This window comes from Macrobrachium rosenbergii, chromosome 30 (assembly GCF_040412425.1).
Source record: "Macrobrachium rosenbergii isolate ZJJX-2024 chromosome 30, ASM4041242v1, whole genome shotgun sequence".
Lineage (NCBI taxonomy): Eukaryota > Metazoa > Arthropoda > Malacostraca > Decapoda > Palaemonidae > Macrobrachium > Macrobrachium rosenbergii.
In genome coordinates, this window is record NC_089770.1 from 19067049 (window position 1) to 19082080 (window position 15032).

General features: G+C 36.0%; 2 protein-coding genes across 5 annotated transcripts in view; both read left to right on the forward strand.

Annotated features, from left to right (window-relative positions):
• Positions 1-7696, forward strand: part of LOC136855115 (testis-expressed protein 10) — a 39241-nt gene extending 31545 nt beyond the window's left edge. For all 3 annotated transcript variants that reach the window (XM_067131951.1, XM_067131949.1, XM_067131952.1), the window contains 4 exons: positions 2154-2290; positions 3915-4134; positions 5901-6055; positions 7575-7696. In XM_067131951.1, coding sequence (XP_066988052.1) covers positions 2154-2290; positions 3915-4134; positions 5901-6055; positions 7575-7654 — 592 coding nt within the window. In that variant the 3' untranslated portion in view covers positions 7655-7696. The remainder of the gene's footprint in view (positions 1-2153; positions 2291-3914; positions 4135-5900; positions 6056-7574) is intronic.
• A 5535-nt stretch (positions 7697-13231) lies between these two features.
• Positions 13232-15032, forward strand: part of LOC136855109 (U-scoloptoxin(01)-Cw1a-like) — a 47808-nt gene continuing 46007 nt past the window's right edge. Inside the window, exon 1 of one of the 2 annotated variants that reach the window (XM_067131942.1) lies at positions 13232-13492. The gene's annotated coding sequence lies outside the window, so the exon portion shown is untranslated. The remainder of the gene's footprint in view (positions 13493-15032) is intronic. The other variant, XM_067131945.1, reaches the window with a different exon arrangement.

Genomic DNA, 15032 nt, shown 5'->3' on the forward strand with positions numbered 1-15032 from the left:
AAGGGATGAAGGACACGATCAGAAAAGAATACAGTATATGCAAAGACTTAAGGCAATACTCAAGTCAAAACTCAACATCGGAATCATGATGAAAGCCATAAACACATGGGCAGTACCAGTAATCAGATACAGCACTGGAGTAGTGGAGTGGATGAAGGCTGAACTCCGCAGCATAGACCAGAAAACTAGAAAACACATGACAATACACGAAGCACTACACCAAGAGCAAATACAGACAGATTATACATAATACGAAAGGAAGGGGGGAGAGGGCTTCTAAGGATAGAGGACTGCATCAACATCGAGAGCAGAGCACTGGAGCAATATCTGAAAACCAGTGAAGATGAGTGGCTAAGGAGTGCATGGGAAGAAGGACTGATAAAAGTAGACAAAGACCCAGAAATATACAGAGACAGGAGAATGAAAAACAGAACAGAGGAATGGCACAACAAACCAATGCACAGACATTACATGGGACAGAGAAAAGAACTGGCCAGCAATGAAACATGGCAATGGCTACAGAGTGGAAGACTCAAAAAGGAAACAGAAGGAATGCTAACAGCGGAACAAGATCAGGCCCTAAGAACCAGATATGTCCAAAGAACAATAAATGGAAATAACATCTTACCCATATGAAGGAAGTGCAATATGAAAGACGAGACCATAAACCACATGGCAAGCAAATGTCTGGCGCTTGCACAGAACCAGTACAAAAAGAGGCATGATTCAGTAGCAAAAGCCCTCCACTGGAGCCTGTGCAAGAAACACCAGCTAGCTTGCAGTAATAGTGGTACGAACACCAACCTGAGGGAGTGATAGAAAACGATCAGGCATAGATCCTCTGGGACTATGATATCAGAACAGATAGGATGATACATGCCAATAGACCAGACGTGACGTTGATTGACAAAATCAAGAAGAAAGTATCATTCATTGATGTCGCAGTACCACGGGACACCAGAGTAGATGAGAAAGAAAGAGAAAAAATTGATGAGTATCAAGACCTGAAAATCGAAGTAAGAAGGATATGGAATATCCCAGTGGAAATTATACCCATAATCATAGGAACACTAGGAATGATCGCAATATACCTGAAAAGGAATCTGGAAAAACTAGATGCTGAAGTAGCTCCAGGACTCCTGCAGGAAAATGTGCTACTAGAAATGGCGCACATAGTGAGGGGAGGGCAGTCAGGTACTTGGAGGTTGTCATCCAGCAACTGACCACCACAGCGACAGTAACCTGCAACCAGAGACTGGAACTATAGATGCAAACCAGAAGAAATGGACAAGAGAAGAAAATAAGGAAATATGGAGATGCTGCATCAGAAGCAACCCGACAGAAAGAGGATACACAAGAAGTCTGGTCAACATCTGGAATAAGAGAAATAACACCCCTCAAACAGAACAGAGGCTGACAGACCAAGTAAGGAATATAAAAAAGAGAACTGCCTTTCCACAACAGAAAGAGAGGAACTGGAAAGAGAAATAACACCCAGCAATGAAGAACAAGAAGACAAACTAAGAGACGATGACACAGAATTGACAGGGATTATTATTATTATTTTTTTTGGCGGGGGGGGGGCATCTGTCACAGTCATCCTATTCGACTGGGTGGTTTTTATAGTGTGGGGTTCCAGGTTGCATCCTGCCTCCTTAGGAGGGCTGTATACCTGGCTGCCAGGCAAAGCTCCTCTGTTGCCAGACTTAGAGAAATCAGGGCACGTCTCAGTGGTCTGGTTAAACGCCATTGTAATTATGATTGTACTGTATAATATCAGGTTTATAATTATTGAATAATTCAAAGTTAATAATGGCAACTATATACTTTATATGATTTATTAAATGATTCACAGTATATAGAAATAATTTAAAACACAGGAAAACAAAGCAAATTAAAACATTTTAAGGACACAGAAAGATTACAAAATAGAAGTGAACATTACAGAATTATACAAAAAGCTTAACATGATAAATTACATAAATTTGAGTTTATACATTAACAGATAGGAGGGGTTGAAGTCAACTTATGTGCTATGAAATATGAAGACTTGGACTGAAGACCAAGTTGTGGTTTAAAGGCCTTAAACATGCTCATCTATGTTATGCATGTACTCTTGTATATTGTTTTTATTTTTTTGCCTTTTTCCATAGGGAAGCACAAGGTCATGAAGATGAAGCAGAAAAACAAAAATTGAAGCACTGTGATGACTTGAATGTACTACTCTCTCTGTTTGGAACGCAGATGTCGTTAAAATTTCATCAGTCTAAAGCTGTAAACTTTCTGTCACGTAAGTCTGCTTTTCTTGAGAGGTGTGATTCATCACATATCCAAAGTACTTTGACCAAACCCAGGTCAGGAATTGAAAATGTGTGTGACGTTCATTAGAGTGAAAAGACAGGAGTTAACTTTCAATTTTGCATTTCATCAATAACTCAGAGTAGAACTTGTGAAAAATAAAAGCTAATGCAAGTTTTAGGATTTGAGTATACAGTAGAACCCCAGTTCTCAACCGTACTAGAACTCGACATAATCGGATTTCGACATGAAATGTTGAGTAAATTTTGCGTCGGAGCTCGAACAACAAACCGGAATCCGATCCGATGAATCATATGATGTTTGTAGAAAAAAAGTTTCGGGAGGCTGCCGCTAGTTGGCGTTGTTGGTGGCATTCTTCCCATGCTATTTAAAAGCATTTAAAGCCCACACATGCAGCTGCTGCTGCTGTTTGGAGTACACCTTGTACAGATATATATCATCATTTTTTTTTGGCTTTCTACACTGAATTTTCATCCAATCATGGGTACCAATATGTTAGGGTATCATAATATTTACTGAAAGATGTTTTACAGTGATTTTGTACACTAATCCAATAGACTGTATGAAATTTACCATAAATACTGAACGTAATGTTTATGTAATTAGTACTGCGATACACCACCAGGGTGTCGCTGTGGTTTGTTTACATCTGCTAGTGCCACAAGCTGCCGAGTTCCGACGTAATTTAGGATTTTTCTTAGTTTTATGATAAATACTGTATTATTAATTTACTGTGATAATCAGGCTTGTTTTTCAATGTTATCATTATTAACAACAGTTTTCGTGTGTACCCGTTCCAGTACATTCTGGTAGTGCCTATAGGCTACCTAGCCTAGCCTAGCCTATGGCACTTGGTCTACCACTGGTAATATGGCCGCATTGGTCGTAGACCAATTTTTTTGAGACTATGCATTTAAAAATGTAAAAAGTGCTTCTGATACGGTAAGTTATTCAACTCTGGACTTATTTAATTGTAATTTGTGTAATGTTTTGTATAAAAAGGCAAGGTTGGGGTAATGAGACTGGTGGTAAGGAATGGATTAATCCATTTTCAGTTATTTCTTATGGGAGAAATTAATTCAGAATTCAACTAAATCGAATCTCGACGCTTCTTCTGGAACGGATTAGCGTCGAGGACCGGGGCTCTACTCTACTGTATATTTACAACCCTTTTTGAGAAATCTTTGTCTCCACATCAAATTAGATAATACTGAAGAGGAGACAGATGTTTCAAAACTGTTAGTGAGTATATATACTGAAGTTATCAAATGTATTGTATTATTGTATTTTGCACTTCTTGGGCATGGCTGAACAGTAAATACAGCAATATCTAATTTCAGCCACAGGAGTAACTTTGATTTAAAATAGATGCATATTACTTGAGGCTGAATTTCATTTTTACCATTATAAGGTAAGAATTGGTAACTAACAAAGTTCCCCTTGGTAAATTAAGAAAAACTGTTAAAAGATAATTTGTGGCAAGTGCAAATTTTTAAGTATGGCATAAATTTATTGATTTTTTATGGCAATTAGTTAAATACACCAATTATTGTGTAATCAGTAATTTTTTTTTCTTTTTTTCATCAAACGAACAGAATTGCTTCGTGATGGAAATAGAGATGGCCAGTACAATATGACTGCAGTTGTCAAGATAATCAAGGAACTTATGGCTCCAGCACAAAAATCCGAAATCCAGACTATAGTCAGTGCCAGCCACATCTGTTTTGTTCGGTTGCACCCTTTAAAGAAAGACCGTGCACTTCTGTTGGATCTTTTGCTGGAAGTGTTAGATAAAGATCATCAGTACATGTGGAGGTATGATTAAGATAACATTTATTTTTTTCTGTAATTTAGTTCTCTCATTTATGTTTGGTTGAAAATTCTTATTGGTTAGAAAGTATGCATACAGTTCTTTATTATATAAACTCAATTTCAGTTTGTACTATGAAATTTTTCTTATTTGAAAATTATATATTAAGAGAATTACATTTTTATTTATAACTAATTTTATGATGCGGACCCAGTAGATTGAGGTGATTAGCAATAAACCTGAAAAACAGGTTTTAAGGTGTTTTGTTGATCTAATGAACCAGTTAGACTGACTCTTTAGATCATCCATGTGGTTTCCCCTGTGAAAATTTCCCTCAGTAAACTGCCTTGTCAAATTTTCTTTCAAAGAAAGAGGATCTTTTACAAGAATGCACACTATTGATATTGACATTAATAGACATAGAATTGTTTCTCAAAGACATACCATTGTTAGGTAAACATCGGAGGAATTTGAATATACTGTATAGTTAATATGAGTTCATTGTTAGTACAATACTGTACAGAAAAGTGCTTGCCATTTGTGTAACTTTGGGGGTCTGGAGGTGGGTAGATGTAGCACATGTAGAAGGGCTTGTGGAGCTCACAGTTGCTGTTGTTTTATCATTGAAGAGGGTCAGTACCTATAGTGTGCTTTGTGCAGAACCCTGTAGGTGGCACTGGAGGTTTTGTGCAGCAACTTCTCAGCCCCAGCTGAGTTGCTTTTACGCCTTTCAGTTTTTGTCTGTTTCTTTAGGTCTCTTCTCACTTGGCTGTCCAAATTCTTTAACATAATGTTTCTTCAATAATCATCTTTTATTTCAATTAAGTCCTGAGGGTAAGCCTTATGGAAGGGTGAAATGTGACTTTTTGGTCTTGTTCATTAATTTGTTATGGTAGTAATAATAGTAGCAATGTAGACTTGTTTATTGAATATATCTTCACAGTATAATCAAAGGCTGAAAGGAGATTTTGAATTTGCATCAACATTTGTTTTCATCTGTAAAGGAGGGACTTGGTGGAACTGTAATTGCTAAATTAAGCATAGCAGGCCTGAAGTGCATTATTGAAATAGAAATTAACATACAGCAGTTTTTATGGTTGGAATTTACAGGCAGTTTAATGATTTAGTGGGTTGCTTATTAGTGATGATAATTTGTTTAGTTAATTCCCTAATAATATGTGTTAACATGTAATTATATTTATCAGAATCAAGACTACATTTGGTTGTCTGGCCTCGTAATCATAGAGCTTGACTACAGCTTATAACAGCTCACATGTAATGTTTAGGTCTTGTAATGTGAGATATTTCTGTTAAACTCACTATGGATAATAATGCATCACTTAGCTGTTGGGGGGTTCCCAAAACTTAATTTTGCACCGGGATATTTTTTGTATCGACCATTGTTTTGTATTTGCCTACAGTGTGCCATTCTTTGTAGCAAACCTTCATTCCTTAGTTGCTATTTTGTTTGTCTTTGACTTTCTATCCATTGCCTTTGGTCTTATCCAACCTTGATATCCAACTTCTTCAACTTTTTCCTTTTCTATTTTCCACATCTCATTTAAACCAACTCCATGAGAATCTAGAAACATTACTTATTGGTCTCATTAAACCTCATAATAATATTAATCTGTTTGGCTCTATTCCATCGTTTAAAACCTTTCAAACGAAAACTTGCAGTTTAACTTAGTTTCCTCTTTTTTCTTTCATTGTTTGACAGTACATGATAGTATGTAGGTGATTTCATTTTAAAGGTGATTCTATCTTACAGTTACACAAGTGTCACTCAGTGGATTGAGCAAATAGTGAAGGATCTTGTAGGTGGTGATGTGAGGGAGCGTGAACTACACGTAGCCATCAGTCTCCGTCTCCGTAACAATACAGATATAAGGGCACTTTTACTTAGTGAAAAGGAAAAAATTTTAGGTAAGGTTTTTTAATGATAATACATTAGTTTTATTTATTTATGAAGTGCTTTGCAGTATTTTCATTGAGTGTGTCATAATTTATTGTGCTTTAGTAAGATTAGCTTTAGTGCAGATAGTTTGCAAAATTTTAATACATTGCATATTGATGGTATAGATAAATCTTTTCTAAAACTTGCAAGAAATATTACAGTCCACAGTGTACTGCAGTGGATATTCCATTGAGAATAGGATGATTGTGTGTTCATATTTCATGAATCTTGATAAATTGATGCTTCATTACAAATGGTCTTATATCTCTCATAAGGACCATAAGTCTATCAGGAGCTAAAGCTGTATTTGTACAAATGTTTGAACAAACTCATTGCTGCTAAGTTAGTCTCTGCAGGATGCATCCAGGTGCTTGAAGAGAAAAATTCCAAAAAGATTGTTGTTACCATGCATGCTCTGTCATTTCCTTATTACTTGAGGTATATACCATTGCCAGTCTCCATCTGAGATAGCCAGGGTTTATATAAAAGCTTGGAAGAAGAGGGCAGGTCTAAAAGGAAAATTTCTCCTCTTAAAGATTTGCAGTGAATTTATCTCCAGATATTTGGCATCTTAATAGCAGTGTTTCTATAGTGGAAGAAAACTAAAAGATGGATGCTCACTGACACAAGGGGCATAAAGTAGTGACTTTAGGTAAAAACACTTTGATGTCAGGTATATAATGAATGTATGTGAAGAAGAGTAAGACAACTAGTGTAACTTCATGCCCATGGAAAGGATATGGCTAGCTGTGATGATGTGCCACAAAGAAGACATACTCATAGCATTTAGAGTGACCACACAAGGAAAAACCTTAACAGAGAGCTTGGTAGCTTTTTCAACATTCAGTTGGACAAAATTTTACATAAGGCCTCTCTTACCCAAACTGCCAAAAAAAAACTCTTCACACTTTATGGCTTTTTATATTTCATTCATCTTCAAAGCCTGGGTATGTATGTTGCTGCTTGGTGATTAACCAACTGGTTTTTCCTTCCCCATTCTTTTTCTTTGTTGTCTTTGTGTTAGACCTATATAGGGTTATGTGATTGCCTAATTCCATTGGCCTCTATATTTAAATAAACAATTTGTTTTTATTTAATGGGAGTATCCTCCTCCCAGCCTCATGAATTGGCATCTTATGCTCCTGCTTTGGCTTGCCAGGGTAGTACTAACATTAGGAATATAGTGATTAAGAAGACTCCCTTGATTTTGGGATGCCCAAGACTTCACCTGTTGATGACTCAGGTGCAATTTGCTAGGTAGTGTAGCATTAGGAAATGAGAGAATTGTATTAAGGAATTAATTAGTTATTTTGATTTATTTAGGTTTCCAATTTAAGTGTTAGGGCAAGGTTTAGAAGTAATTTTATTGTATTAATATTTAATATGCTGCAATAGTCATGAAGTTTAGTCCTTAATTATTCACATTACTTTTTATTAACATTTGTCAATTAAGTTTTCAGAGTTTAGCAATGTCTCTTTCTTTTGCAGATGCTGTCAGAAAGAAAGGAATTCAGGGGCTTACTTCAGAAGAACTTGAAAAGAAACTAAAGTCTCTTCTAAAAGAGTGATGTATAAAAATTTTTAACAAAAATATATAACTTTTCTTGAAACTAAATGTTTAAAGTTTCCTTGTAAATTCTCTGAACATTCATTTAACAATCTCCAGTGCAGTATAATTCTAATATATATTAGATGGAGTTGTAGCTCAAATTTTTAGTCACTTGTTTTCATTGGCAGTTAGTCTTACATAAAAACTGGGTGTGAATGTTTGACCAGAAATAAATTCTAGTCATTCAGAAGAAATATGTAAAAATACATACTCTATTTTCTTTTTAATAATGATCTTTTTCAACAAATTGTTGGAATTGTGGATAGTCCTACTTCAAACAGTTTTGTAAGCCTGTTCTTAGGTTACCATGAAAGAAAATTACAGGAAGACTGTCTTAATAGATTTTAAGAATATTCTACCAGAGAAGATATGTTGCTGACACATTTCCTATACTGTATTCAGAAATCCTTCTCATGCCCAATAATTTCCTATCTGTGTGAATGGCAAACAGCAGCAGTAAATTTACAATATAAAAAGAAAGGTAAAACTAAATTCCATATCTTGGTATGATCAGCTAGTCTGAAAAATCTGTCTTCAGAAATCAGCATTTTCAGAAATATGAACTAGTTTTCTTCAGTTGTTTTCTTACCATATTCAAAAGTAATCCATAAAAATTTTTACCATAAAACATGTTTTACATGCATTAATTAATCATTAAAAGACTCAAGCTACGTGATTATTATGTTTGTAAGAACAAACTGTAGTTTACAGATCCTACAAAATAAGCTAAGGTGATATGTTACCTACTGCAAAAATTTTTAATGCCTGTGGTTTTCCAATGAATTTAGTTTGAAAAATAATAAGGAACTTCATAGGTGTGACATACAGAACAAGGATCCCAGCATTACAGCCACAAAATGTAACTGCTGCAAACCACCATGCATAGAAAGAGATACAGTATATGAAAATTACGTGAAGATCTGGGGAACTGTATTGAATATTACCAAAAATAAATTTGTTCCAATGCGAATACAAACCTACACACTCATGATGGGGTACTGTGCGCAAAGTGCGCTGCAGCTGTCTACTGACTTAAATAAAAGAACAAATGCCTGATGAGTAGGCATATGAATCAACTGTGACCTGAGCCTGGTTATTGCTCCCATTTTTGTTCTCAGCCATCCCAGTGTGGTGTTGTCTGTTGACCTTCATCTTGGTAGTAGAAAAAGTTAAGTGTACCTTAGTTTAGAGAGCTGATTAACAGCTCTCTGCTTTTTATTTTATGTCATTTGTTACCTAGTTTTACTGTGGAATCCCTTATACCGAGAAATGAATTTCTATCACTAGAAATAAATTCACTTCATTAGCATCTTGCCTGAGAACTCTTGGTGCTCTTGGAGATTCTTTTGTGTGTTTCATGTGTTCATCCAGTGCAGCATCTTTGCCTCTTGCCTTCCCTCAGTGCTTGTGCCTTAGTGTTGTGTGGTGTAGGACTGGTGTTTGGTACAGAAGAGAAGCATTTCTGTGCTTTTTCTGTGTGACCCAGCCATGTGGGCAACCTCCTTTGTGTGACCTAGTGCATGATCCCCATGTGCATTGTCTGCTGCTTCCATCTGTGTTTCCTATTGCTGTGATGGAGGATACGAAACCCAAATTACCAGAATAATTTAAGATTTTTTTGTAACTCCACAGCATTGAAAACCTATTCCATTTGGAATATAAGAAAAGAATTCCAGAAAAGACTTTTGTTTTATGAAATTAACATAACTTATTGTTTAGTCTATACTGTTTTGTTATTCTGTTTTTATAATCTGTTTATTCCGTCTACTTCCTTTTTGTTTATACAGACACTACCCTACTAATGAACATTCAAGTTACAAACATTCAGATATGAACAAATGTGATCATTTAAGATTGTTTGGTAAGAAACAACTGTACATTATCATCACAATTTATCTAGGTTTTATGTATCATTTGAAGACCAATTTATGAACAATAAAGTAATGTATTGCGTTTTAGGATGAAAAAACATACAGTATGAATATCAGTCATTTGGAACATAACAATTCTTTCATGAACAGTCATTTGGAACATAACTCTTTCACATGTAGAGTAGTGTCTGTGTATTGAATTTCCCCAACTTCCAAGTTGGGTATTTGGTAGTTTATCATGAATTCTCAAAACCAGACTCTGTCACTTTGTAGGAAGAAGTGAAAGAACACTCAGAGAACTATTATTTAAACAAGTCTTCAGTACGTGAGCACACCAGCATTTGCCAAACATGGTTCATAAAAATATATGAATACTCTCTTGTCAACTTATTACTTTTTTGCTTTTTTATCTCATGAGATTTAGGTCAACTGTTTTCTTGATCTATGTAAACATGATGCATTTAAACATGATGCATTGTATTAAGCAAGCTAACAGACTTCAGGATTCTGTTTACCTTCCATAGCAACCAAATTAAATGCATTGGACAATAACAGAACTAAAGAAGTTCCATACCATCCTCTGTGGAGACTTCCTCACATGCTAATAAGTCTCATTTTGGAAGAGATGCAAGCTGAGGTTTGAGTGGTGCTGCTACCAGCTAGTTCAAGAAGACTGGATAAAGTGACCAACCCAGTCATGTGATTTATTTATTTTTATTTACGTATTTTCTAAATGGTGTTTCCTTGGATGGATCAGCAAGTCTTTGAGATACCTCTATCCATGCAACACATGACTGAAAGTTAATTTATGTTGGTTAGGTAACTTTGTCCTGATACTCTGGATGCATGTTTGAATCCCACTATGGACGTCAGAATTTCTTTTCATATTCATGCATTTTGATATCCAAAAAGTGTGAAGAATTTGAGATGCTAATAGGGAACTGTGGTTATTACAATTACTGATGTATCTGGTAAAAGGTGACCAGTAGACTATATATACAGTATATTGTATTACTGTATATCGAAGTAAATATATGTGAGAAATCCTTTGAAAAGGCATGAGTTGAATGGAGTCTGTAATATCAAATTAGAACTAAACATTAAAAAAAATCAGCCTGAGAGCAACATCTGCTGCAAATGTTGCCCCTACAAAACATCTGGGGATTAACGACATCTGAATGTGAGCTCTTGGCAATACTTATTACATAAGAACTTCTGGATTCCTGACAAATGTGCTATTATTGAGGTAAGGATTACTTATTTGAGCCACCCAGCTAGTATTTTCATGAGGACTACCTATGAGGACAATAAATGTTCATAATGAGGACTGCCTATGTGGACAGCAAATGTTCACAAAGATTTTATAGAGCTGTCTGTGTGCCCATGATGTCAACATGTAGTGAAATTGTTGTCATGGATTTGAAAACGTGGGGAGAGCAATTTCAACCACTATTACACATCCTCATTCATTGGTCTCTCAAATTAATCTTTCGATCCTGTGCCTTGCCTTACTTCTCGTCTTAAGATGTCACTAGCCAGTGATGTCAATTATCAATGCAATACTGTATACACCAACAGAGTTGTGCCAAACTAGTCTTGGCTTGAATGGTAGGGGTTACTAATAAAGTGTAAAGATATGACAAAAATAAAAAGATACTATCTGTATCATAGGTAAAGATACTTTCAATACTGTATTGTAGGTTATAAGAGATGTTGTTAAAAGGCTATACTATTCATTAAGGATAAAAAACTCTCAAACACAAATTTTTGGCTACCCTAAAATTTGATTGACATCAGTTTTGATGCAGGATAATAGACTGTTCTTTGTAACCTAATCCTATCAATAAGTGAGGGGTAGATTCAAACTCAATTTCCAACCTATGTTCAAAGAATCTAACATCATAGCCTTATGTGTAATAAGCCATATTACATTATTATTTTATATGTTCTGACATAAAGCTTACAGATGGTATAAGTATGTATTTTTCAACAGATGACAGAAAATCACATTCAAAAGGCTAATAAAACAAAAAATACAATAATATAAAATGTGTTAGTATAAGGATAGATACTTGTTGAACATACATCAATCTGAAAAATGCAAAGTATCACAGGTAGTGTTTATGCTGGTTTTAACCACTTGTAATAACATCAGTTATTTTAATGAATTTTAACATGAGTGATGCTAAGTTTGATGGGTTTCAGCATCAGTGACATTCATTTTAATGAGTTCCCATAGAGTTTAATTTTGTTTTTATATTTACAACTCTTTGGCTACCTGTCCATGCCAGTTGTTCTTTACATCTCACCTTTGTGTGTAACTTGTAATGTCACTGCAATGAAGCATCACTTGCTTTAGTACTGTACAGTACCAGCATATTCTGTTTTCTTTTACCTGCATAAGATTTTTTGTTCTGCTGAGCTCTGTTATGTATTGACAGTGATGGCCTCATGTAGGTTCTAGAGGTTTCATTCCATTTTGACATGCAGCTATTCTTTATGCCTTGAGTTGTGAACTGATGTTCCCATGGCTTCTGCCTGAGGGTAAGAAGCAGTGAAATCTATAGTGTCATGAAGTGAATTATTTAAAAGTTCCATACCTCTAGAATTAGGTTAAGTAGTAGGGTCTTCGCTCACCAATTTGCTAGGACCTGGCATGATTGCCAGCTAAATTTGCTTAGGTTAATGTACATCACTTTTTTTTTTTTTTTTTTTTGCTAATTTCTGTTCATTTTTCGAACCCAGAAATCTAGGATTCCCTGGACACCACAATGATCGCTGTCTTTAAAAAGTATCATAAAAACTATATTTCTCCAGTTTTAGATTGAAAATTTTATCGTCAATATTTGCCTAGTTGTAAATTTTTCTTCTTGACTTAATCTGCGTCATTATAGACCTTATGAGGGCAAAAAACTTATTGGTTGTCAATATGGCGTGATAAACTAAGTTCATGTGACAATGATAACAGATGTGTATTCATAGGCCTAAGCAATATATGGAATGATTCTGTCCTCTAATGGGGTCTACTCAACATGGTCTAGAACAGTGGTTCTCAACCAGGGGGGAATTTCAGAGTTTCAGAGGGGGAAACTATGACCACAGATTGGCAGGCTCAAACTGGCTCTAGGACCACACAAAACACAGTGTGCATGGTCCACACTACTGAGAGGTCACGCCGGGCTCTCTCTCCAATAGCTTGTGTGTTTGTGTTAGAATTTTGTTGCATATTATTTGGAATGCACCTTTTGAGGCAGACAGTTTTTGGAAATGGTGGGGAGTGACATTTTGGCATATGGTGAAAGGGTGCATGGGCAAAAAAAGTTTGAGAACCACTGGTCATATTTCCTTTCTTCATCTATCTGACTCTAGCAGTTAAAATTATGTCCCTGATAAATTATATACCAGCTAGAATCCGATACCAGTCCGTTATGCAAATTTTGCTTCTGACGATAACAAATATCTGTGATGTTATAATCTAAGGTATTAATTAAGTTTTATTCTATTTTAGTTTATCAAAGTTGTTACCATTACGCATGTAGTACTAGTAGTAGTAATTTACCCATACAGAGTCAACTACAATAAGTAGTTCGAATAAGCATGGACATTTCACACTAAGAACTGTAAAAGGTTACAAATTCGCGATCAGTCCACTGGTGAGTCACCAGTGTCATAACTCTAGTGTCACAGCAAAGGTGGAATTTATCTTTACTGTCAAGCGGTTCAGAGTAAAGACTCTACCAATGTTTTCTATTTCCGGTGATTTTTTTTAAAGTGCTGTGCGTCCTTTGACTTGGTCCAATGGCTTAAACACTTGTGCCTCGTGAATTTAGACCCTGAAAGATCGTTATTGACAGATGGTAAGAGTTCCAAATGTTGCCATGCAGGCTCTGGTCAGGGCTAGCCTACGGTTCTCATTAGTATGAATGGTGAGTTTTTGATGTTATGCTTATTTTGTATATTACTGATTTCTTCATTTCAAGGCATTTTAATCAGAAGGGTAATTTGCGAAGATCTGCGCATTGGTTTGGACGAAAAGTGGCCATGAACACGATAAAAGTGAGTGTAGTCAAAAGTTCACCGTTAGTAGGCTAGTCCTTTTGAGTGCTGACATACCTACCTCATTTAAAATGTGTCGAATTGTCAGTTTTGTCCAAATGGAAAAATGCCCAATGTGAACATATCGTGAAGTACCGACTACAGATAAAAGGGATTTTGTAGGCTTAGTGATTTTTTAAATATGACCAACCATTGTAAGTAGGCTTATGCCCAAGTTTCTGCTACTAGTTACGACTTGTAAGTCACGTGTCGGCGAACTTACAATCAGCCTTAATTAAGATCTTGCCCTAAATGAACGTCTGCTCTTAATCGTATATTTCATTTGGAATTAACTGGGATAACTTCAAGCAAATCTCTCTCTCGCAACGAAGTATGCACCTGTTTACCTAAACTACGCAGCGAGTTGTTAGTGTATTGTTGTAAGTCGCAGGAAGGGTTGGAGAGAGAGAGAGAGAGAGAAGAGAGAGAGAGAGAGAGAGAGAGAGAGAGAGAGAGAGAGAGAGAGAGTGCAGATCATTATACGTACCAGTTAAATCGTGGTGGCTTCGCTGAGGTAAGCCTCCCTTACACTAGCAAACCATTCTCTCTCTCTCTCTCTGTCTCAATGGTCAGTCACTTGGAAGTAAAGAGGAATATTATTTTGTAAATAAAAGCTAAACGAGACTTAATTCTAGAACGATAAGCCGTTTCCAGTTTTCCTACTGCCTTATTGTCCTCCCTCCTACTAACGCTTCTGGATTATACACTTTGTCATCCTTTGCTGATCCATTTTCCTCATATGACATGACCAAATCATCAAAAAACACATTATTTTGCCATTTCACCCTACACCATTTTTTTATAATGTTTGTTTACACATACCTTCCAGGTCTTCTTACTGCACACATACTACGTAAGCATTAACGATTCCTGTTCTGTTTCCCATAAGAAACCATGGCCGAATTGCTTTCTGGACAAATCGACCTGGTGAAACTTATCGAATGCTCAGCCACTGGATTAAATTAAATGAGACACTAATACTATATTAATGGTGCGTGTAGTGTTGCCCACTATACATGTATACGTGAATGTAGTCTTGAAAATTGCAGGCACACAACATTAATTCTTATGTGCGTACCGCACTGTTTACCCGTAAACAGTAAATCTTGCTCACAAAAAACTCCACAAAATAATCTTATTTATGGGTCATTGTGTTGCATCTGACAGCTACCTCGACGGTGTTAAAGCAGTACAAACTGGTTGCTGCTGCTATAGAAAGTAACCACGTTACAAATGATCTTCCATCTTGAGGCTCATGGCAACTACACATGTCAGTAGTGGTACAACCATTTCCTTGTTGCCATAGGAAATACCAGTGGTTTGCTATTTCCTATGGTATTACCTCAAAGCTGATTAGGTCCTCGTTAAGGG